This window comes from Macaca mulatta, chromosome 1 (assembly GCF_049350105.2).
Source record: "Macaca mulatta isolate MMU2019108-1 chromosome 1, T2T-MMU8v2.0, whole genome shotgun sequence".
In the NCBI taxonomy this organism is placed as follows: domain Eukaryota; kingdom Metazoa; phylum Chordata; class Mammalia; order Primates; family Cercopithecidae; genus Macaca; species Macaca mulatta.
Genome location: NC_133406.1, coordinates 36135158 through 36161190, shown reverse-complemented (window position 1 = coordinate 36161190; position 26033 = coordinate 36135158). Strand labels below are relative to the sequence as shown.

Below are 26033 nucleotides of genomic sequence, written 5' to 3'. Positions count from 1 at the left end.
TAACATTTTGGATTTCAGATTTTTAGATTCGGGATGCTCAACCTGTATAACCCTTGTAGTACAATTTTCTTTTTAACTGCACAGCTGTATAAGTCAAATATTAATTTTTTTAAAAAAGGGAACAAAACCAGGGGTCCTTTGTTATTCATAACAATTAATACCCCACAAATATCTGAGCATCACTATGTGTCAGATACTTTTCTAGGTGCTAGGAAGACAACAGTGGACAAAATAAGCCCTTGCTCTCATGAAGCTTACAATCAGAGAGGGAGGCAGATAATAAACAAATGTATGTTCTAATGTCAGATAAAGCAATGATGTAAAAATAAATAAATAAAGCAAGGCAAAGGCACAGAGTACGATGGGGGATGCTATTTAATACGGTTTTCAGAAAAGACTTCTTCCAGAACAACAAAAGGAAATCAAACTAAAGAAAATCTGTTCTGAAAAAAAAAAAGGTCATGTAAGTGAAATAACAGAAAACTATCAATTAAATTCAAGATGAGAGATTCAAGTCTTTCACACTCCAAAATAATGTATTATTCAAAAGCCAGAACCAAAAGTTTCTCTGTAATGAAATAAACTGCCAAGCCTCCTCAAGCTAAGTCATATGAACACTGCTATATCCACATATCTGTATGTCTATATAGATCCTTCCCATATCCCTAACTAGGTACTTAGTAAAGTAACTATGTAAATTTATATTCAAACTTTTTTCTTTCCATAGAATAGGTAAATGTAACACATTTTAAATTCCAGTGTTTTATTTCTATTATGTAGTTAAAAGTTTTCCTAAATCAAAAGCTCAAGACATTAAATCAAAAAAGATTCCACATTAATTCCACGGTACTAAAATTTATCACACCCAATCTTTATTCTCTCACTAAAAAGGAAACAACAGGAAATTTAAGACACATTTAAAGAAACAATTTATAGGGTAATGCAATACATTCATTTTCCTCTCCAAGGAACCTCAGGCTGGGGTAGTTTCAAGCTATTTGAATTATCTTTCATTGAAAATCAACTTAAAAAAAAGTAGTCAGATTAAAGTGACAATTTTATTCCAAATACAGGCATTACACAGTATCTCATATTCAAAAAATGGATACATTTCAACATATCTTATTCTCAAACCGTGTATCATTAAAATTAAAAGTAAACCCAAACTATGTGTCTATTTTACACAGCAAAAAAAAAAAAAAAAAAAAAAAAGCATGCTTTGGGAGAAAATAAATGGGTTTAAAGTTTAACTCACAAAAGAAAACAAATTTGATTAAATAAATTTCAATTAATAGTTTAAGGTTTAAAAGTTATTTTAAAAATTTCTGGAAAACCAGATTGTCAAGGAATTGGTTCACTCATAGCCAGCCAGAAAGAAAACGGTGATATTTTAAATTTTTAGACCAAAAAAAAATTTAGATTCCCTTATAAATAAGTGCCAAGAGAGAATTTTCAGCAAACATTTCATTTAACTACATAAACCAAAAGAATAAGGCTGTCTAACCACATGTAAACTATGCATCATCTGACTTCAGGTAGAATATTTATCTTTGGTATACTTGGTAACCAGAAACCCAAAGTATATAAACATAGGCATATTTGTCAATGCTTTTGTTCTCCAGGCAATAATTCCCACTATCCTCAGAAAGAGAAAAACAATATCCTTAACCAAAAAGTTATCAGAGGAGTTTCTACTTCTTAAACTTTTAAACTAACATTTTTGCCCACTTATTATTAAACTCCATCAGGGCACAGACCTGTCTCTTCCCCTGTTGTGTCCCCAACCTCTAGGGGACTAACTGGCACCAAGTAGGTACCCAATAAATACGTGCAGAATGAACTGAGCCTCTGGAAAAAGCGTAAGTGTTTTAAGTTGCAATAGGACAATTTCACCTCTATAGCCATCATTCACTACACTCAACTCTAATGACGTAATAAAAAGACTCGTACCAGGTATTTAAAAACACACACACAAATATATTACTCACATATGTATCTGACTCACAAAGCCAGTTTTTCAGTTATATTTTCTCTCAGGAAAATTTGTTGTATTCTTTCGAGTATTACATATAAATATTAGAAAAGCATGTTGTGTCCTGACAAATGCAAGTGTTATCTTCAAATTTATGTTGCAATCTGAAAAAAATCTAGGCAAACTAAACAGTATTTCCAGGGTCCTGCCCCAAAGTATTACTAAAAGTCAAATTCCTTAATTCAATGAAAAGTGAAATAAGGCACAGTGGCTCACGCCTGTAGTCCCAGCTCCTTGGGAGCCTGAAGCGGGAGGATCGCTTGAGCTCAGGAGTTTGAGACTAGCCTCAGCCAAATAAGGAGAATCTACCTTAAAAGAAAAAAAAAAAAAAAAAAAAGTGGAATATAATGGAAAAAATGTACATCTTACCGTTTAAAAACTATGCCGAATTTTAAAAAGAAAAAATGAACTAGGCTTAAAATACACTGAAATTATTTATCCCAAATGGCATTAATGCCTTTACATCTTGATATTTAGATCTGCCTAAAAAGACCTTTGAAGCTACATGATAAACTTCATGCCTACAAAGCTTGAGTTAGAGGTTATCTTTGTTAAAATAATACTGTTTGGATATTTAGTTCTGGAAGTTTCCTCATAATTCTAAAGTAAGATATTTAGCAGTAAGAGTAATACACTTATATGTACGATTCTATAGCACTTGTTCTATAGCACTTGTACAAGCATAATTATATTGAGTGGAACAGGCTTTATAATAAGCAAGCTATGATCTAACAGCAATACTCTGCAAACACGGACTGAAAAGTTTCCTAACATTCTGATGGTCATCTTCAAAGAAACCTGAACAGGAATCTATCTAATGGTCGATACAGAAAAATACCCAAGACAACTCACAAACACTGGTAAGAAAACAAGGCTCTCTATAGCAACTAAAGTGCTGGGGAAAAAAAATCCAGGGAGCATAAACGATAAAGCTCAATTAACTGCTGCCTGTAGGTTTCTACTTTATGGTCTTAAATACACACTAGGCATTAGGTATTTCTTTTAGAGCTTTTTTTTTCTTTTTAACAGAAATTTAGTATTTCAATTGCCCCTCCTCCACAGCTAACATCAGTGCCCTTTCTTCCTCCTCCCTTACCCCTCCCAGCTCAAACAAATTAACATTTGTACTAGGTACCTCCTATCAGCTCGCAGCTTCTTCCCAAACACGCCCACGTACACTGAAACTGGCCTGCGTCTACAAAACACACAGCTACAGGAAAAGAGCTTGGGGGGGGGGAGCTGGGGGGGGGGAGCTGGGGGGGGGGAATAATTCGCTCCGCACAGGTTTACGGCTATTTTCCAGAAATTAGCTCCTCGCTCATGGCTCGCGTATCTTCCAAATCACCTCCAAAGCACGGTGTTTATGAGCCTACCTAATCCGATACTGCAATGGAATTCCGGATATTTGCAGATAGATCTCCCGGCTTTGCAAGTGTTTGATGAGATACGTTCCGAATCTCCTTTTTTCTAGAGCCCGGTTCCTGGCTGTACAGCAAGCCGACCTGAGGCTGCGGCCCCTGCCCCACACCCGGGCCGCGCGACCGGCCCCAGGCCAGCGCAGGACGCAGCCCCTCCGGGGCCGGGGCTGGCGGAGCAGCTTGGGCTGCGGGCCGCTCTGCAACAGGTCACCCTGACCGCGAGTCCGCGGGTTCGCGGGCAGCCAACTCTGCGACCAGGCTTCTGGGCGCAGCCGCCGGGGCCAGGGGAGGGGGTGTGGCCCGGCTTCTGCTGGTCCTGGCTCCGAGGTCCGGGATCGGGCTCACCTGAAGGGAGGCTGACGCGCCGCTGGGCGTCAGAACAGCGCGGGTGGAGGCTGGGGGCTTCCGCCACCCAAGAGGGAGAGCGAGGCGGGTTCAAGGGGTCGCCGCGCCCCCGGCTTCAGGACGGCGCCCCCAAGCGGGGACCCCACAACCGCTCCGACTCTGAGAACCCGCGACCGAGGAAGGCGCGCCCCCCAGCGCCCCTCTACCTCAGCCCCAGCTCCGCAACCCGCTCCCTGCGCGCAGGGAGAGCAGCCCCGGGGCCCGCGGCCGGCAGAGCCACACTCCGCAGCGCCGCCGCCGCCGCCATTCCCCGCGCCGCCCGGGGGGCGCCGCGCACCCACCCTCCCTCCCTCCCCCGCATCGCCCCGCGGCCTGAGCCCACCGACCTGTGCAGCCGCGGCTGTCGCCTCAGAGGATGGAAAGACGACGCCGGCCTCACGCTTCGCCGCCACGGCCGCCGCCTAGAGTAACGCTCGCCGACCCGAACAGTCACCGTCTCTCATTCAGCGCCCGCAGCCGCCGCCGCCGCTGCTGCCGCCGCTCGGGGGAGGAGAGTGAGCTGGAACCACCCCGTCCGCGCCAGGGGTGGGGGAAGAGAGCGGACCTGGCGAGGGCGCGCGCCAAGCGGGCGGGGCGGAGCCGCGCGCGCGCGCGCGCACCAACGGAGCGCGCTCGCGGGGCCCCTGAGCGCTGCAGCCGTCAGGGTCTTAACCTCGCGCTTCCCGCCCGCAGCTTTTCGGCCCAGCGGAGCCCAACTGCCGCCGGGGATCGGTGTCCGCAGCGCGCGCAGCCAGCCGCAACCCCCACCGCCCGGCGCCTGCTGAAAGAAGCGGCTCCCACCGGCCAAAGAAGGGGGCGGGAAGGGGTGGGAGGATGGACAGGTGGGGCGTCCGCCACCGCCTGGCCACCCGCTCCCGGCACGCGGCCCTCTGTGAAATCCGCGGTGATGTCTGTGGCCTTCAGCGCCCGGCTCTTCACCTTTAAGGCCAAAGTCTGGAAGCACTTGGCCCAAAGATCAAATATTCAGCCCACGCCAGCGGTGTTTTTAGAAATCACTGCGGACAAATGAGGGGGCTCCAGATGTGGCGAGTCACCCCACTGCCCTAGATAGGGTCATAAATTATGGTGATCAGTATCCTCACACATTAAGATTCGGGAGGTGTTAGAAGTAGGCCTTTGTAGATGTCACGCAGGGTCCTACCCTTGACTTAAGGGGCAAATGACAGAAATTGGGCGGAAAGGTGTTTCAGAGAGTGTACTAAATGGGTGGCCTACTTAAAACTAGCACCATTTGATGCAGTGACTGTTAACGGAAGGTTTTAAGTGAGCCGCCTTTGTATCTGCTGTCATTAGACCATTTGGAAATGGATAATTATTTGATGATCTGCAGTTCTTTCTCTAGGCAATGTGCAGTAGAATGTGGAAAGAATACTATGTACCAGCATTAAGTGTAAAACATTTCAGGACCAATAATTCACTATTCCCATTTGGTTTCTTTCCTCCCTTTAATAACCGCTAAACAGAACTGATTAATCTTGAACGTTGAAGAATGCTAATTATTTCCTCCTTTGATTGCTTTGTGTCATAGCCCTTTTACTCTAGTTGGGGAAGCAAGAATGCCCTTCAACCCCCTTCTCTCAAATAGGCTTACTTCTTTAAAGCACCCCAACGCAAAGTTAAGTCAAAAAGAGAAACAGCAAGGATAGGCAACAAAGTTCATAGTGTTTCATTTTTATTCCATTTTACTTTCAAAGAAAGTCTTGAATCATGACGAAATCACTAGAAGAAGTAGAGCAATCAAAAGAAGAAAAAAAGCGTTCCCCCGCCACCAATATTTCAAATGACAAGAGTCCAAAAAAGAAAAGAAAAAGGAAGATGATTGGTAAAAAGGAGGGAAATGCATTATGTATACAGAAAGTATTCCCGTAGATGTTAGTTGCTTCAAGTCCCAAATAAACAACAACAAACTGAATTAGCACTTCAGTTTGTTGGAGGACAAACCCCTTCCAGTTATTGAGTTGGGTAAATGTCTAGTCTTTTAAAAGTGTTACTAAGAGATTAAGGAAAATGTTATTGGCTATATGCCAACAATAATACATACAACATACATACCATTATCACACATAATTAAGTGCTCTTGAGAAATAGGAAAACTGAGGAATGGAACTCTTATGTTGTTAAGTGTCATACAATTACTTGAAACTTGAATTAGGGTTTCATAGATATAAATAAGCCAGGGTCCCTACATCTGCCAATAATTTTCACAGCTTATTGTAAAAGCAGTGAAGTTTTCACTTGGACTTTGAAAAGAAAAAACCATGTGACTCATGAGCAAGGCCATGGATATACTAAATTCTTATGCCTACTGAATTCGAGTTTGAATAATTAGCCCAAATCTCTTTCTCACGTTGATAACTTATAAAACAATACTTTTATTAACCTTAAGAGTTGTGTTAAGTTCAAATTTGTGAACTTGGTAAGATTAAGAATTTGTATATAGGCCGGGCATGATGGCTCACACTTGTAAGCCCAACACTTTGGGAGGCTGAGGCGGGTGGATCACCTGAGGTCAGGAGTTCGAGCCCAGCCTGACCAACATGGTGAAGCTGGTCTCTACTAAAAATACAAAAAAATTAGCCGGGCTTGGTGGTTGGCGCCTGTAATTCCAGCTATTCAGGAGGCTGAGGCAGGGGAATCACTTGAACCCGGGAGGCAGAGGTTGCAGTGAGCCAAGATTGCGCCACTACACTCCAGCCTGGGCAACAGACAGAGATCCTACCTCAAAAGAATAAAAGAAGTTGTATATAAAAACATAGAAAAAGGCCGGGCACAGTGGCTCAAGCCTGTAATCCCAGCACTTTGGGAGGCCAAGACGGGCGGATCACGAGGTCAGGAGATCAAGACCATCCTGGCTAACACGGTGAAACCCCGTCTCTACTAAAAAATACAAAAAATCTAGCCGGGCAAGGTGGCAGGCGCCTGTAGTCCCAGCTACTCGGGAGGCTGAGGCAGGAGAATGGCGTAAATCCAGGAGGCGGAGCTTGCAGTGAGCTGAGATCCGGCCACTGCACTCCAGCCTGGGCGACAGAGTGAGACTCCCTCTCAAAAAATATATATGTATAGAAAAAAATATAGAAAAAAGTTTGTCCTCAATCTCTCTTATAAAATAAGTGTCCCTTCCCATTCATTGATAAATGAAAGCAGTGGCTTTTCACACCAAATTTTCTTTACCAGAGCACTTTTATCACAATTAAATTCTGTGCATTGCTTTATGGATTCCAATTGCTTTTGCCAAAATACAAGAAATATGCAAAGTCTTAGTATAACAAAAAGTACTAATGTATAAAATAGAAATGCCATTATGTAAAATAGAAATCAATAAGAATTGAATATGCTTAAAAGTCATTTCAGAGGAATCACCATTATGTAATAGTTTTATTACTATCCATCAAAATTATTTCCAAGGGGCAAGCCAAGGAACTAATTTAGATATAGAACAAACAGTTCAAAGAGACCACCACTGCAATAAACCAATCAACAACACAATTCATTACAGCTGTCAAAACAAAATCAAACTGGCATGGTAAGAAAGCTTATTTTTTCAGTAATACCTAATTCTATTACAACCAAAAGAATTTCAGTAATAACATATACCTTTGTTATTTCTCTAACCTTTAATCTCTTTTTTCAAATATATATAGTTGCTGGACATTTTGAAGAAATGTGTTGGTTGTGTTTACGATATCACAATTTAAAATATAGTCAAAGTTAGCATTCCCAAAATTCACCTTGTGGGAAAGGACGCGTAAGGGAACTTCCAAGGGCTAGACAGACATTTTCCAGAAAACTGACACTACAGTAGAAGGAGAGCCTGCCGTAATTCCCAATCAAGAGAGATACGTCACAAGTCTCCAGATACCAACAACAAAGATAATCAACAGTCCGTTCAAATCTGAGCAGCATATTAATTTTACAGTTTACATTTACAGTGAAGTTGCATCTCACAGGGCAACTCTATGTGGGGTGTTGAGCAGCAGGGATTTATTTGCTTAATAATCGTTAATGTTTTCCTAGAATAATTCTTCAAAAGGCCGGAAAGTATATAAATGTTTGCATACACTTATGCTTTTCAATATTAACTTTAAAGATAGTTTTAGTAGGCCGGGAGCGGTGACTCACGCCTGTAATCCCAGCACTTTGGGAGGCCAAGGCGGGCAGATCACGAGGTCAGGAGATTGAGACCATCCTGGCTAACATAGTGAAACCCTGTCTCTACTAAAAATACAAAAAAAAAAAAAAAAAAAAAATTTAACTGGGCATGGTGGTGGGCGCCTGTAGTCCCAGCTACTCGGAGAATCGCTTGAACCTGGGAGGCAGAGCTTTGCAGTGAGCCAAGATCGTGCCACTGCACTCCAGCCTGGGCGACAGAGCAAGACTCCGTCTCAAAAAAAAAAAAAGATAGTTTTAGTAATGACTTGTTTATCTGACAGTATTAGGAAAGGGGGCAGTAAGGGATTGGATATAATTAGATATTCTAAATAACAGATTTTCATCTTGAAGTACTAGAAACAATTTAAACCATTTTTATTTATTTTTCCTGAAATATCACCAACTCTGTCTTAAAGTAATAAAACACAGTACAGTTGTCTTGGTATCCACAGGAACTTCCAGGATACCCAAATCCATGGATGTTCAAGTCCCTGATATAAAATGGCAGAGTAGGCCAGGTGCAGTGGCTCATGCCTGTAATCCCAGCACTTTGAGAGGCCGAGGTGGGCAGATCACGAGGTCAAGAAATCGAGACCAGCCTGGCCAACATGGTGAAACTCTGCCTCTACTAAAAATACAAAAATTAGCTGGGCATGGTAGCGGGCACCTATAGTCCCAGCTACTGGGGAGGCTGAGGCAGGAGAATCGCTTGAACCCAGGAGGCAGACATTGCAGTGAGCCGAGATCGCACCACCGCACTCCAGCCTGGCAACAGAGCGAGACTCTGTCTCAAAAAAAATAAATACATAAAATGGCAGAGTTATTTGCATATAACCTATGCGTATCCTCCCGTATACTTCAAATCATCTCTAGATTACTCATAATCTCGAATACAATGTAAGTGCTATGTAAATCATTGTTAAACCATATTTTTAAATTTATATTATTTTTTATTGTTGCATTGTTATTTTTAATTTTTTTTCCCTAATATTTTCCATCTATGGATGTGGAACCCATTGACATGGAAGGCCAACTGTATAGCTGAACCTATTTCTGATAGCCTAGAGTTACCTCAGGAATAGGTAAAGATAAAAAACAAAGCTATAGTACCAAGATATCTTCAGGAGCCAACAAGTACTGTACTTGGTACTCTTCACCATACGCTAAGTAATCACAGCCTTCTATGTTCCTGCATTCTTCTGAGTCTAATGGATTTGGTGGCCCTCATAATTGATCTTTCTGCTGTGCCTTCTTGGTCTTGCCTCTGTTGCTACAGACTAGCTCTGCAAACACAGTTCACACACACACACCTCCCCTTGAATTGTCTTATGTTAGAGTGGGCTGGGAAACTAAATAACCAATGTTTAAAAATGCATATAAGGCCAGGCACGGTGGGTCATGCCCGTAATCCCAGCACTTTGGGAGGCCAAGGTGGGCGGATCACCTGAGGTCAGGAGTTTGAGACCAGCCTGGCCAACATGATGAAATCGTCTCTACTAAAAATACAAAAAATTAGCCAGGCAAGGTGGTGGGCGCCTGTAATCCCAGCTACTCAGGAGGCTAATGCAGGAGAATCAGTTGAACCCGAGAAGTGGAGGTTGCAGTCAGCCGAGATCTTGCCCCTGCACTCTAGCCTGGGCAACAAAAGCAAAACTCCATCTCAAAATATATAAATAAATAAGCATATAAAATAAGAAAAGGCTAAAACAACTCTGATATTTTGGGAGCATTTACTTAGTGTAAAGACCTTTCACTTGCTTTGATATTTTCATCTGTATTTTGGATCATTACATTTACCAGATAACTTTTTTTCCAGATAAGTGAATTACTACTATATTCTACTTCCTTTATAACATTTTTAGGCATTATTCTTTACATTTAATGAATGAAAGGAAAGGATTTTGGATGAGTGTTCATCTCTATAGTTTTCTTTTTATATATTCTGCATGTTAAAATAGGTTAGAAATTTTTTTAAAAACAGGAATTCATAAATGCATACCAATAATTAATTGATAAAACAAATGAAGCAAAAGGAAATACTCTTGCTTATGGTAGAGTGTTGAGAGATTGCTGAAGTTAGAAAATCATCATTTTGCAACCAGTTAGGGCAAAGATTGGGTAAGGCAAAAACCATCTTATATCTAAACATAGGAAGACATGTTGATGAGGAACAAGATATTTGCATGATCTTACAGTATTTTTCCATAGACTTCTTACTAGTTGCAAGGAAAGGAGTAATTATACACTGGATAAATTGGACAAAACCCTCACCAGGTGATCAAAATTAACATCACTGATGAGGGACAGATGGACATCATTTGCCTCCAGATGTGATTCCCCGAAGACACAGCATCTAATGAGGAAATGAGGAATCCAATGAGGAAATACCAGACAAATCCCAAGTGAGGAATGTTTTGTTTTGTTTTTTAAAAGGGGTAGGGTGCTGTATCCTTCAAAGATGTCACTGTCATAAAAGACAAAGGCTGTGAAAATATTCCAGCTGAAGAGCCATGACAGCTAAACGTAATATGAGATACTAGACTGGATTCTTTCCTGGAGGAGGAAGAAAATGCTATATAGGACACTATTCAGTTAATTAGAAAACTGATGGTAGACTGATTAGATAAAAATATTTCATCAATGTTAAAGTCACTGAAACTGGTAACTGTGCTGTGGTTATGTCTCTATTCTGAGATAATATATACTAAAGTATTTCAGAATAAAGGGCCAGGACGTAGGTATGGTTCTAAAAAAAAATACACACATATATAGTGACAGAGAAAACAGAAATGATAAAAAGGTAAAATGTTAATAATAGGCGACTCTGGGTAAACAGTAGATATTCTTTGCAGTCTTTCTATAATTTTGAAATTAGTTCAAAATAGAACGGTTTATTTAAGGTTACAGTTTTAAAGAAGCAGGAGGAGCAGAAGTAAGCAATCCATAGACTATAACATCAGAATAATTTTAAATGACCACCTTACTGCAAGATCCCATATGCTTTCTGAAGTTGTTGACTGCTTCCATGAAATTGCCTCATCTTTCAGGTTAAAATTAGAGAGACAAGATGTCTTATAATTGAGGAGGCATCTTATTCACCTTTTCATTTTATAAATAAGGGAACTGAGGCTTAGAGATTCAAGAGACTGGCTCAAAGCCCCTTAACCAGTTATGACAGAGGACAATCTTGATTCTACTTCTACCTCTACAACTGCTAAGCTGCTACGGCCAGTTTCTATCACTTTCTCTCTTTTCTCCTTCCTGACTTTGCGTTTCCTAATAGCTTTGTACTGTCTTCTTTCTATGATTATACAAGGAACCTATATGCGGCCTTACTCTTTGAACTATCACTGCTCCACTGGTAATTCTTACCCAGGCTTCTGTAGCACATCCCTCATTGCCCCTATGATGTCTACATTAGGACATTTCATCATCAGTTCAACCTCTACAGGTTCAAACTGAAAAAAACCATGGAAGAAAAAATTGTAACGGCTAAGAAAATCTATTCATCCTTACCAATAATCAAAGAAATGCACATTAAAACAAGATTTGTTTTGCCTAATAGCTTGCCCAATTAATAAGATTTGTAATATTTTGTTCTAGCAAGGATATGGGCTACAGACTCTTTCATACCCTGGTTAGTGTAAATAAGCATATCTCTTTCATGGACAATTTGCCAAAATCAATGAAAAACATAAATGTACATAGACTTTGACCCAGCAATTTCACACATAGGTATTTGTCTTACAAAAATACTGTGATACTGTTCGAAGAGACATACAAGACTGTTCATTAAGCATTGTAATAGCAAAAATTGGAATATTATATGTCCATCAACAAGTGAGTCAGTAAATACAAAATCACAGTATTTTTTTACAATGAAAAGATAGCTCTATATGAACCAATATTGGAAAAAAAGTTGAAGAGAAATATGCATACTATGATTTCATTTCCTTTTATGTACATAGAAATCAGCCTAGACAGCTATACAACAGATTATTACAAGATAATAGAATTGGGGGATGGAGAAGAGGACTTTCATTTTCTACTTTATACATTTCTATTGTTTGTTGTTGTTGGAGGGTTTTGTTGCTACAAGCATGTATATCTTCTATAAAAACAACAAAGGTGTTGCTTTCTTTTTTTTTTTTTTTTTTTGAGACGGAGTCTCGCTCTGTCGCCCAGGCTGGAGTGCAGTGGCGCGATCTTGGCTCACTGCAAGCTCCGCCTCCCGGGTCCAGGCCATTCTCCTGCCTCAGCCTCCCGAGTAGCTGGGACTACAGGTGCCCACAACCGCGCCCGGCTAATTTTTTGTATTTTTAGTAGAGACGGGGTTTCACCGTGGTCTCGATCTCCTGACCTTGTGATCCGCCCACCTCGGCCTCCCAAAGTGCTGGGATTACAGGCGTGAGCCACCGTGCCCGGCCGTTGCTTTCTTTTTAAACTGAAAATATTTAATTCCTTAATCATCATCCCCTCCAACATCACTGTTTCCATTATTTCTTTTCTCTCTCAGGCTTTAAAATGACCTTTAACTCTTTTTCTCTCCTTCGTCATGTATCCATTTAATCCGGATTCTTGTAAAAAAATTTTACTGCAATTATTAGCACCAACCACATATGTAGAAAGGTAATTCTAATTGATCTCTTAGATTTAGCTACTCCTCACACCTTTCTTTTCACACACCTTTTCCTACACCACTATTTTCATTGTGTCACACGTCTTCCTCATCCCCCTCACTTCCCAATTCAAAAATCCCCAGCTGTTGCTTTTGATTTAGTAAGGTGATATCTAGGGACTAACATAAGCCCAGTCTCCCCTACTAATTCACCTCATCACCACTCTACACACTAGCCAAACCATTCTTTTATGTATTCAATAAGCGAACACTTACTCTCTGATCACCAAATACCCTCCTACTCCTATCATTTCACTCCAGTGCACCTTTTCCATACCCTTTCTGTCTGTCTGTTCTAAGACTTTCTTTAGGATCTGACTTAAGACCCACCTCTATTCCTTCCAAGAGGATGTGCTGATTGACACATCTATTTCACACTGACATCTCCTTTCTCCAAACTCCTGTTGAGGTTTTCACTGGCATCCTGTCTCACTTTGGCAATTTATTATGTAATGCCTTACAGTTTTGTCAAAGTGTGAACTTCTCATATCCCCCAACAGACTGTAAATTCCTGGAAAGCACGATCCCTGATTTTTTCCCTGGATTCATTTTTGCTGAGCATTTACAATAGACACACAACACATTAGATGCCTCACTTATGTCACCTTATTTAGTTCTCACAACAACCTTGAAAGGTAGATATTTTTGCCACATTTTGGTATTGGGACAAGGTTAAATGACTTGTCCAAGGTCATGCTGCTAGGAAATGACAAAGTTAGTTATCAGATCCAAGCAGACCAATTCACAGTCTCCATGCTCTATTGCCTCCCTATAAAACTGCGTTTCCCATGTATTCATCAGTTAACAACACAATGTCACAGATGTCAATGAGGCTTGGAAGATACTCATTGAATATAATATGCTTTGTGCTAACAATCAGCAATCCAACATGTGCTACCCGGTACATATCTAATACAGGTTTAGTATTTTCTATAATTTAGTCCTGTTATAGACACTTATTCAAGAGCTCCGCAGAGTAAAACTAGTTTCAAAATCTTAATACTTTTAGAATAATGGGAAAGTTAAATTGGAAAAAAATGGCATTAGGTCCAATTCCTTATTTTGTCCACCCAAGTGAATTAAAAATATATGTTTCAGGAGATAATTTTCTACCATAATAGCACAGTAATAAAGTTAGTTATCACATTACAGATGGGAAAGGCTTACTGCATAACCACTGAGTCTACTTCCCTGGAGAGACGCAATTCTATCTGTGGTTTCACATTCCAGAAAGAAATATTCTTACTCCTTCTGGAAATTAGTAACATAAGCATTTTTAAGTACTTATGTTAGATCAACCAGTAAATTTTATATAATTTTTACTACATTTAATTGAGACTTCACTCAGCAAGAAAGACTTTCTTAATTATGATACAATCCAACATATACAGGTTTGATATTCATTGTTGAGTGCTGGCAATTGTATTTGTCACTAAAAGGCACTATATCTATAACAGAGTAGTTATTAATTAAGATTATTAGACTTGGGAAAGTATAACTGGTAATAAAATTAGTTACAAATTGACTTTCAAACTACAACTCTAGTTAGAAAACATGACTTCAAAAATAAAAACAGCGTGATATGTTAGTCATTTTTCAAAAAATTGGTACGAATATACTGATATGTATTACACTATAAATGTTAACAGTATACACATTGAACCTAAAATAAAATCACTTTAAAACTAATGCGTTTTAGGACTGAGTTACATCTAAACATAAATACCCACAAAGACATACTTATATTTCAGTACTTTCTGTTCCTATCAATGTTATTAATTTTGAAATATACCCACAACAGAGGCAGTGCTTCTGGCAGATAAAAACCAAATTTACTGACCACCTTCTATACTTGGTAAATTGAATATACATGTTTATCCATGCTACCTCCCAAAATTTCCCTAAAATTATAATAAAGAACAAAAAGAATGGAAGAGATGGAAACAAATGCTAAATTTTGGAAGACAGAGAAAAAGACAAATAGTAATTGAGTTAGTTAAGCAGAGAAAAATGAAATCCACTGCCTATAGAGGTGAAAGGCAAAAATAAGCCAGCTGATCTGCACAGCAGAACTTTGGAAATTTTGGGAATTGGAGACACCAGATACTAAGGAAAATGGGGATGAGAAGTCCCTCTAAAAACAATATTGGATAAAAGTCTGTAAAAAGAACAGTTGCAGCCTCCGTCCTACCTCAAGCTACCACACCATCTCCACCCCAAAGGGAGAATGCACTTTTGCTCTGTGGAGATTTAAACCGGAGAGATTGAGGAGATGTATCCGACTCTTAATTATGAGCAAGCAGTGAAGGACCACCAAACATTTTAGGAAAGTCTCTCACATGCTAGGCAAAGAGCATCTCCCAGTCCCAACCAACACCCACCCCCACACCAGCCCCGAACATACCTGCCCCCTCCGGAAAACAAAAGGCAGAAATAGAAATTTTTTTAAGTTTAATTAATATCTATGGAAAGATACAACATTGCATTCATTAACATTGCATTCAAATAAGGCTACGATGCTATGAAAAACTTACAATCAAAGAACAGAAAAAGGCTCTTACAAATTATAAATATAATAGCTAACATAAAGATGTTAACAGGAAGTTGGAAAGTAAATTGAAGTTTCCCAGAGAGTAAAAGACTCTAGGTCAGGCATGGTGGCTCAAAGCCTGTAATCCCAGCACTTTGGGAGGCCTAGGTAGGAGGACTGCTTGAGCCCAGGAGTTCGAGACCAGCCTGGGCAACAAAGTGAGAAGCTGTCTCTACAAAAAAAAATACAAAGATTAGCCAGGTGTGGTCGCGTGTGCTTGTGGTCCCAACCACTTGGGAGACCGAAGCGAGATCACTTGAGCCTGGGAGGTTGAGGCTGCGGTGAGCTATGACTATACCACTGCATTCCAGCCTGGGCCACAGAGTGAGATCTTGTCTCTAAACAAACAAACAAAAAACTCCAGACCTAACCATATTGTAACTCTACACTGAGCTAAGAATGTAGGCAAATCAGTGCTTTATAAACTGCTGATGGGAAAGAAATTGGTAAAATTTCTACTGAGGACAGTTTGGCAATTTCTCTCAAAAAAAGTTACAAATTCCATTTCTAGGAATTTTATCCTCATTTGTGTTTAAAAAGAGGTATATGCAAAGACAGTAAAAGACTAAATATACTTAATGTCATCAATAGGAGACTGTTCAAAAAATTACATTACACCCATACACTGGAATGCTGTGCAGCCATTTTAAAAATGAGGTTGCTCTAGATGACCTGCATGGAATGATTTCTAAGGCATACTGGAAAAAGCAAGATATGGAACTTTGTGCTTAAATAAGAGAGCACATTTCTAGAAGAATACACCTGAGTTGACAATGATGATTACCTCCGACAAGGGGAACTGAGGGCTGGGGCATGGGTAAGAGGGAGACTAAGTTTTCAATGTTTGCCCTTTTGTATCTTTTTAATTTTGTATCTATTTTTTAAAACTATTTTTAATCTATAGGGTTAATGCTTCCATTTATCTTCATTAAAATGTATTCATCTCTAATCAAAATAAGGTTTATAACTCTCATCTGATTTATTCCTAAATCCTTTAGGATCTTTTGGTTAAAGCGCCCAAAATTAGAGCCTGAACTATAATAACCAATACCCTTGAATTGAACATGGCATCTTATTATAATCAATTAAGGTATACTGTCCTCTTTTTGGTTTTAATTATATGGCAATACTGATAACTGGTGATCCTATTTTATCATAGTCATTGTGCATGTACCTCTTGTCCTACACTTCTGCCATGACCTATAGCCTCTAGTAAAATGGTGGTCCTGAGTGACTGTGAACCTGTACACATCCCTCCCTTGACCTGCAAATGTGATGGAGGACCTAGGCCAAGCTCAATCTTCCTGCCTCTTCCGGAAATTTGGAAAAGGGTCACTGAGAAACAGTCAGTTAGCCTTGGAAGCCAAACCACAAGGTTATGTAGTGCTCAATTAATGGCAGAAAAGACACAAGTAAACAGAGAAAGAAAGCCAGTCTCCAGAGAGAAGTACAAGGCTGATGAGGGACAGAAACCACATGAGAGATGATTCCTGTCTTTCCAATTCCAGACCCATTGGCCTTTTTTTGCTTGTATATCCTGGTGCTTGTCTGCTATGTCTGTTTCTTCAGCTGGTGCGAGTAGTTTTCTATTCCTTGTGCCAAACCATTCCCTCCCTCCTTCCCTCCTCCCTTCCTCCCTTCCTTCCTTCCTTCTGTTGCTCAGGCTGCAGTGGAGTAGCATGATCATGGTTTACTGCAGCCTTGACCTGCTGGACTCAGGTGATCCTCCCACCTCAGTCTCCTGAGTAGCTGCGGCTACAGATGCGTACCACCACACCCAGCTAATTATGATACAGAGTCCTTCTTTTTCTTTCTCTTTCTTTCTTTTTCTTTCTTTCTTCTTTTTTTCTTTTTCTTTCTCTTTTCTTTCTCTTTCTCTTTTTTCTTCTTTCCTTCCCTCCCTCCCTTTCTCCCTTCCTCCCTCCCTTCCTTCCTCCCTTCCTTCTCTCTCCCTCCCTCCTTCCCTCTCTCCTCTTCTTTCTTTCCTTCCTTCCTTCCTTCCTTCCATCTTTCAAATGGGGTTTTGCTGTGTTGCTCAGGCTGCAGTGCAGTGGCATGATCATGGCTCACTGTGGCCTTGACCTGCTGGGCTCAGGTGATCCTCCCACCTCAGTCTCCTGAGTAGCTGGGGCTACAGACGCGCACCACCACACCCAGCTAATTATGACACAGAGTCCTTTTTCTTTCTCTTCTTTCTATTTCTTTCTTCTTTCTCTTTTTTTCTTTCTTTTCTTTCTCTTTCTCTTTTTTTCCTCCTTCTTTCCTTCCCTCCCTCCTTTTCTCCCTTCCTTCTCTCCCTCCCTCCCCTTCTTTCTCTTTCTTTCTTTCTTTTTCTCTTTCTTTCAAATGGGGTCTTGCTCTGTTGCTCAGGCTTGTGCAGTGGCATGATCATGGCTCACTGCGGTCTTGACTTGCTGGGCTCAGGTGATCCTACCCACCTCAGTCTCCTGAGTAGCTGGGGCTACAGACACGCACCACCACACCCAGCTAATTAAAAAAATTTTTGTACAGAAGGATGCCACTGTGTTGCCCAGGCTGATCTTGAACTCCTGGGCTCAAGCAATCCTCCTGCCTTGACTTCCCCAAGGGCTAAGATGTAGACTATTTTCCAGCCTCCTTATTAAAGACTGGTCTTTTATTTATTAATACTTCTCAATATTTATCCCAGTAGAAATAATATAATAATGGGAGCATGGTGATGTGGAAGTTAGTCATCGTTCTCCCAGTAAACCACAGTAAACAACTCAACCTTGCTTTCTGTATCCAGTTTCTTTTACTTTAAAATTAGGATGAGAATATTTGCCTTACCTTCTTTATAACTTTAGTCTGAGGATTAAATTATATTACAAAAGCAAAGATAACTTTGAAAAGTGTTTTAAGGCTGGGCACTTTGGGAGGCTGAGGCAGGCAGATCACTTGAGGTCAGGAGTTCAAGACCAGCCAGGTCAACATGATGAAACCCCATCTTTACTAAAAATACAAAAATTAGCCGGGCATGGTGGCAGCCACCTGTAATCCCAGCTACCTGGGAGGCTGAGGCAGAAGAATTTTTTGAGCCTGGGAGGTGGAGGTTGCAGTGAGCTGAGATCACACCATTGTACTGCAGCCTGAGCGACAAAGCCAGACTCTGTCTCAAAAAAAAAAAAAAAAAAAAAAAAGTTAAAAAATATCAGGTATTATAAGTAGTATTATGGTTATGTGTCATAATATCAATTTCAGAGCACTTCCTGAAATCAATGAAGTTAATTTGAGTGTTTGGTGTTAACTTGAAGTTGTAAGACCTGCAGGGTCTTAGTTGTCTCCATTTTCTTTCCTTTGTTTCCAAATTGCTGACCTGTATCAATACATCAATGTGCAGGCTGGGCTGTGTTTGCCTAGTTCCAGATTTGTCCTTCAACACTATCTTTCAGACACCTTCCAATTCTCTGCTTCCCCAACCCCTGGCTAGCCTTGTCCTACCCTTGTCCTACCCATGTCCAGGTCAGGCTCCTGGAAAATGAAGCGGGCCCACCTTGCCTGGAAAGGGAATTCAAACAAACTTACCTGGGTAGCACTTAATCAACCCACCCCATTCTCTCCTGAGTTGTTCACATGATAAACCCATGTCAGACTCCGAACTCGCATTGTAAAATCTCACTCTCCTGCCACATCTCTGCAATATCTTAGAGAGACAGCCACTTCATCATATCGGATCAATTAATCATCTTTCAACATCTATCCCCCTTCAGGAAGGACAAAACTCCATCCCATCCTTCTTACAAACATGTGCTCTTTTCTGACTTCTTTTCCTTGGATATTTATTTCAATTTGATATTACCTGAATACATCTATTTCCCATTATGCAGGGCACCAGTATGATTTTCTCAGGTTTCATACAACCCCCTAGCGACAGCCAAATGGATGCTTAAGCTACAAATGAGTTAGGTTTCAAATGAGATATGAATCCTACTCAATTAACTGTATAAAATTTGTTATATAACCAGCAAACAGAAGTTTAAGTCTAAAAATAGTATTCAAGATCTAGGACAAGAGGTGGAGACAAAAATCAGGAAGAATATGAAATCCTCAGGAAAAGAAATAATTAAACTACTAGGTTAGTATTTGTTTTCTACAGAAAAACTTCCAACATAACCCATGCTATAGTGGAATTTAGAACATACCCATAAGAAAGTAAGTTTCCTCCCTGAATGTCATCAGGAAGAAACTAAAAGTGTAAACTTGGAAACTGCAGCATGCTAAAAATCTCTCTTCACATGGAAAAAAAGAATGTGTTATAATAGAAAAAATTATAAAAAGAGGAGTCTGGAAAAATAATTGTCTGGACACAAAAGTGATCATATAGTTAATACAAATATTCTTAGAGTGGAAAATGTCAATCTTTCTGACTCATACCAAACAATGTCTTGATATACAATCTATTCCTAAAATGAATCTCTCTACCAGGAATGGTGAGGGGTGGAGATGGAGAGAGGAGAGTCAGGGGTTTTACGGATGATCAGTTCTGTTGTTTAGCTATGTAATCTAATAAATTCTTATTCTGATTCATTTCTTGCTCATTTAATGAGAGTCTCATCAGCCTCTGAGCAGCCTGATTAAATTTCTCATCCTGCAAAGCCAAGGTAGAACTAATCCCAATAGCTATTGTACCCCATGAGGCCCTTCCTAAAGGACTAGATTCCCCTCATGTTCCTCATGTTCATTGTTACATTTGGCATCTGGGCTCCTTTGTGCACGAAAGACTAACCCATTTTTTAAGTGTGCTTATCATTGTGTTGCCAGTTGGCACTGCCCTTCCAGGGCACTCTCTGTCTTGTATTTCATTAATGTATAACTTCTTATAATAGACTATAAGTTCCTTGAGGATAAAGGTGCCTTCGAATTTGTAGTCCTTTATTACCACCATCCCAATGTCTTGCACAGAGAAAATTTTCGCTAAAAGGTTTTCATACATAACAAATCAAGGTGAACAATACTGATAATGCACAAGTCACTTTACCAAAGTCCTCAAATTAAAATTTCCACAATCATAAACCACGATTCCTTCAAAATCCAGGTCATGGCTCACTTTCTCCAGAAAACATTCTCTTTTATCCCTTGTTTCCTTAATTCTTATTCTTGATTTTTATTAGGGATATAACAGTGTATACCTTGATTAAAGAAGCTGTTTTTAATGTTATACATGTTTCTTTTTTTCTCTTTCTTTTTTTTTTTTTGACAGAGTCTCACTCTGTCACCCAGGCTGGAGTGCAGTGATGTGATCTCAGCTCACTGCAACCTCCACCTCCCAGATGCAAGCTATTTTCCTGCCTCAGCCTCCTGAGTAGCTGGAATTACAGGTGCACACCACCACTCCCAGCTAATTTTTGTATTTTTAGTAGAGTCGATGTTTTGCCATATTGGCCATGCTGGTCTTGAACTCCTGACCTCAGTGATCCACCCGCCTAATCTTCTCAAAGTGCTGGGATTACAGGCATGAGCCACCGTGCCCGGCCTGCTGTACCTGTTTTAAAGACATATTATAAGCAGATGCTTTCTCTTCCCAGTTAGTTTCTAAGTATTTTTGAAAGTAAGGAACCATATCTTCAATTTCCTCACACCATTCATACACGATTCTGCATACAGTTTTAACTAATATTTATCCAGTGCTTTCCAGGTGCCAGGTGGTTTTTAAACACTTCCTATGGATTTAATCATTCAACCCTCATGGCAACGCTACAGTACTAGACATAAGTAACTAACTCAAGGTCACACAAACAGAAAGTGGCAGCACCAGGATTTGATCTCAGGCAATCTTGCTCTAGGGCCCCTTGTCTTAACCACTCTACTGCCTCCTAAACAAAAAAACATTAATATAAATCTGCTTTATTGCCCTGTAGACAGAAAACATTACAGTGGCTTCAGGAACAATTGGTTTAATCTAAAAAGTTTATTAAAGCCATGCTTTTTGGTAAATGGTGGTTTGTGCTGTAGTCAGACAGAAGAGATTTTTCTGCTGCTTTTGTTTCTCTCTTTGCTCCTTTTATTATTTATACTGCTAAAATAGCTGCCTTACTACCATAATGTGGTTCTGTTTTTCATGGAAAAGCTTGCATTACCACCAAGTTATCCATAACACCACAACTTCTTGGCAGGTTGGTCATTTCTGACACTTGTGTATGTCTCAGAATGTCAGTCCCAAGGCCCCTTGCTGCTCCTGCCTCACATACAACAGCAACAACAGATTTACCTGAGGGTGGGTCTCAGCTCTGCTACTTACCAGCTGTGGAACCTTTTTTCTTTTTTCTTTTTTTAGTTGGAATCTGCTCTGTTTCCCAGACTGAAGTGCAGTGGTACGATCTCGGCTCACTGCAATCTCTGCCTCCTGGGTTCAAGCGATGCTCCTGCCTCAGCCTCCCAAGTAGCTGGGATTACAGGCGCGCACCACCACAGCTGGCTGATTTTTGTATTTTTAGTAGAGATGGGGTTTCACCATGTTGACCAGGCTGGTCTCGAACTCCTGACCTCATGTGATCCACCCACCTTGGCCTCCCAAATTGCTGGGATTACAGGCGTGAGCCACCGCGCCCAGCCCCAGCTGTGGAGACTTGGGCAAATCATTGAAATTGTCTTCACCTCAGTTCTTCATCAGACAAACAAGGACAATAAAATCTTCATGAGAATGTTACTGTGAGGTTCAGAGATGATGTAGGGAAAGTAACTAGCACAGCCTCTGGCATACAGTAGGTGCTGAATTAACAGTAGTTGTTATTATTCTCTTAGCAATTCATACAGGTATTGCTGCACAAGAATGATCAACATAGAGCTGTTCTTAAAGATCTGCCCACTCACTGAGCCTCCTGTTACTGTAGCTTTTTTGTTGTGTTGTTGTTAAAACTGCTTGGATTATAAATCTCACAGATTCTTGTACCCCATTAATCAGTGAAAGGATATAGTGTCTTTGTGGATTTGCATATTATTGCTTTAGATCCCAGTTACTCCAGAGAATTTTCTGCAAGGCAGCTGGTCATTTCACCTTCCTTGGTTAGCCCCACAGCTGTCAAATAGAGAGAACAATGACATCATTGATTTGGGATGTTTCTTGCAAGTAAAGAATAATAAATTAAAATTTTCCTATCACTCTCCTAATGCAAAGTTGTCTATAACTGTGTCTCATAAGTCCTTAATAATTTTTTTTTTTTTTTTGAGACAGAGTCTCACTCTGTCACCCAGGCTGGAGTGCAGTGGTGTGATCTGGGCTCACTGCAACCTCCGCCGCCCGGGTTCAAGCGATTCTCCTGCCTCAGCCTCCCTGGTTAGCTGGGATTACAGGCATGTGCCACCACGACCCGGCTAATTTTTGTATTTTTAGTAGAGATGGGGTTTCACCATGTTGGTCAGGCTGGTCTCAAACTCCTGACCTCAGGTGATCCACCTGCCTCTGCCTCCCAAAGTGTTGGGATTACAGGCATGAGCCACCACACCTGGCCAGATCCTTAATACTCTGAACAATTCAGGGCAGATTGTACAAATCCATCTCTGTCAATGAGGAATTATGATTTGGGTTGTTGCAATACCTAAAAGGAAAAAGACAACAAGTTATTGACAGTATGATCGATTTTAAGATTAAGCAGTGTCAAACAAAATAATCTTGCATTTGGAGGAGACTTGAAGATCTCCCCATTTTCCTCCCTTCTTCCACCTCCTCCTACTTGATATTTGGATTCCTTTATAAAGAATGACAAAATGTCATTCAGCCTCTGCTTCACCCCCACCATGCAGCTCATGAAGACAAGACAGCTTGCAATTACCAATCTCTAGTTGGCCAATGCTGTTCATAAATTCAGATTGTTATCTTTTTAAAAGTAAGCATTTCAGTGGCATATTATGCTCTTTAGCCCATTAAATGCACATCGCTATTCTTATTTCATTGAACATCATTAGTTATGAAGGTAAAGCTAGTAAATTAGGGTTGTAGAGACCTGGGGACCTGGGCTGTAGCTGGAGTTGTGTCACTAGTACAGACAAGTCAACCACAGCAAGCTCCAGTTTATTCAATTGTGAAATGCTGGCTCTCCGTCTGACCTGCCCAGCTGCAACCTCCCCGCTCAGCAGACAGGCAGGCCCCAACTTACAAATGGATCTTGTTCCAAAAGACCATGGAAGCTTGTTATTTGGAACTCAGAAACTATTTTCCTGTTGGAACAACATCATAAATGACGGCTGGGATCTCAGTTTTGTCCACAGCAATCTACTTCATTCATAAAGGTAGTTAAATTATGATATCATTCCAAGGGTAAGAGGGATGAAAAAGAATTTCTTTTTCCCTTTCTGGATGCAAGTCAACACTAGACAAAACTTTGAAATATGTGCTGTTTACCTGGGCACCTTCCTACTTCCATTCCTTTTCCTGTCTTCCATCTTCTTAATGTCCTTTAGGGACCCAAAGGCTCCAACCCACACCTGTTTCACTCTACAAAGTTACTAACTTGCTCTCTCCTCTCCATTTCCACCCCACCATTCTACTGCTCTTCCACCCCCATCTTCCATCTATAACCCCGCTGGTCTTCACCCTACCCCCACCTTATCCTCCCATCCAACTTCCACTCCTTCAGTGAAGCTGTCCTCAGCTAGATTAGGAAGAAGGAAATCTGATTTAAATGATCTGTAAATACCTAAGCTTAATAAGAGCTGACACTTACATAGTACTTCCTGTGTGCCTGGCACTATTTTAAGCATGTATCAACTCTCTAGATTCTCAACAACCCTGTGAGAGAGGTGTTATTATCTACATACCACAAATGAGGAAACTGAGGCACAGAGAGGTTAAGTGACTTGCCCAAGGTCATAACGCTATAGTCAGTGGTAGAGGTGGTATTTGAATCCATGCAGTCTGATACTGGAGCCGGTGATCTGATGCTCATTTTAAAGAAGCCTATTTTCTTCTTTAAAATGAAATGCTTAACCCAACTGAGTCTCTACATCTTAAGCAGCATAACAGAGAAGTGAAAAACATTTAAGTAGTGTCAGAGAAGATATTCTGGGACAGGCAGGCACAAGGCCAGAGTGAAAAATGAGAATGTGGCCAGGCGCAGTGGCTCACGCCTGTAATCCTAGCACTTTGGGAGGCCGAGGCGGGCGGATCACGAGGTCAGGAGTTTGAGACCAGCCTGGCCAACATGGTGAAACCCCATCTCTACTAAAAACATAAAATAATTAGCTGGGCATGGTGGCAGGCGCCTGTAATCTCAGCTACTTGGGAGGCTGAGGCAGGAGAATCACTTGAACCTGGGAAGGTGGAGGTTGCAATGAGCTGAGATGGCACCACTGCACTCCAGCCTGGGCAACAAGAGCGAGACTCCGTCTCAGGGGAAAAAAAAAAAAATGAGAATGCTTTGCAGTGCTCAATTAGGTGATGAAAACGAATAAATGGTGGCTTTACCATTGGTGGTTTAGATTGGATTCTTTCCTCACAGGCACAACCTATAGGAATGTTCTTCCTATTCACAGAAAAAAAGTTATCTCCTATGTTTCTTGATTCTCCCATTCTACCTTTCTCTTCCCAGTTTTGAAATAGATACAAGAAAAGGTTGACATTTCTCATAAGAGACCTATAATACAGGCAGCAGTGTCAGTGCCAATAGTAAATGGAAATCAGACCGGGTGCCTTGGTGTGCTGAGGCTCTCTCTGTGGCAACCAGAGAGCATGTATCCTCTCTAGAGAGACAACAGCTTCTCAGACCCAGGTGTTTTTTGGTAGGCAGGCAAGCAGACAATTTCACTCCAGAGCCTGGGCTCTTAACTGCTGTGTTATCCTGCCTGGGTTCAAGTCACACTCGGACAATGTTTTTAACATACTTCATTGTAAATGTATTGACTTTCACAGTTAATGGTTACATCTGTGAACAAATTAGAAAGATGTCTGTACTTATTACAACTCCTTCAGTTGCAAGTGCCATGAACCAGTTCAAATTATCTGTAAAACACACACGTGTATTGGGATGTAAGGACACAATGTCAGACATGAACTAAATCTAGGGACCCAAGCAATATAATTAAGCCCCCTCTTTCCATCTTTCAGATCTTCTGTTCGTGTGTAGATCTCATCTATTTCTACAGATGAGAAGATAGCACCCCAGAAACACATCCTTCCAGCCCATAAATCTCAAAATGAGGACAGGCTTCCACCCCAACTCCAGTTGAAAAGTACCAGTGGAGGACTTTGACTGGCTCATTTGGGGTTGTGTGTCCACCCCTGAGCCAATCACTTGACCTGAGGAGCCGGATTTCTTTGATTAGCCAGGTCTAGTTTATTTACTTGTCACCATGATGTGGGGAGTAGGTGGCAGAGTACTGTGACTGATAACCCCGCCATGCTCTAATAAAGTTGGAAGGCTTTGGTCAATCAAAACTATAGCTGTCTACTATAATGTTCAATGTTATCTCTAGCTGGAAAATTAGGGAAATTAAAGAGACAAATAATAGCTTACATTGGATAACTCAAAAAGCCAGAACCAGCTTTAGGATAAACACTTTGTGTACTTAGTGTATGACTTACTGGCTATGACAAATGTCTAAATAAAAAGAGAAAAATTCATTCAATCAGAAAGAAGTTTCAAAATATTTATTTTGGTGTCTTACAAAAATATAGGTAATTAGTCGACTGACTCTTTTTTAAAAATCTGGATGTTTTAATACTATATAAACCCAATTTAATGCCATTTAGAATCTAGAACAAGTAACCCTGAATCATAATTACATGATTTAAAAAAATTGGATTTTAAT

At 40.7% G+C, this 26033-nt stretch overlaps 2 protein-coding genes, 1 long non-coding RNA gene and 1 pseudogene across 5 annotated transcripts in view; 2 read left to right on the top strand and 2 right to left on the bottom strand.

Annotated features, from left to right (window-relative positions):
- The window catches only part of RALGPS2 (Ral GEF with PH domain and SH3 binding motif 2), a 201141-nt gene extending 179479 nt beyond the window's left edge, over positions 1-21662 (bottom strand). For 2 of the 3 annotated variants that reach the window (XM_015122899.3, XM_015122913.3), the window contains exon 1: positions 4182-4351. The gene's annotated coding sequence lies outside the window, so the exon portion shown is untranslated. Of the gene's footprint in view, positions 1-4181; positions 4352-21528 lie in introns of those variants that run through there. The other variant, XM_078000792.1, reaches the window with a different exon arrangement.
- LOC717199 (uncharacterized) lies at positions 3396-4202 on the top strand (annotated as a pseudogene).
- Positions 4211-5665, top strand: LOC144340543 (uncharacterized). The gene has a single exon (XM_078000820.1). It carries the CDS (start codon positions 4211-4213, stop codon positions 4862-4864), a length of 654 nt encoding a protein of 217 aa, XP_077856946.1. The 3' UTR covers positions 4865-5665.
- Positions 21663-22185: 523 nt separating the features above from the next.
- Positions 22186-26033, bottom strand: part of LOC114679383 (uncharacterized) — a 37992-nt gene continuing 34144 nt past the window's right edge. The window contains exons 2-3 of the long non-coding RNA XR_003731212.2: positions 22733-22825; positions 22186-22305 (exon numbers count right to left, since the gene is read on the bottom strand). This is a non-coding gene — a long non-coding RNA (uncharacterized LOC114679383). The remainder of the gene's footprint in view (positions 22306-22732; positions 22826-26033) is intronic.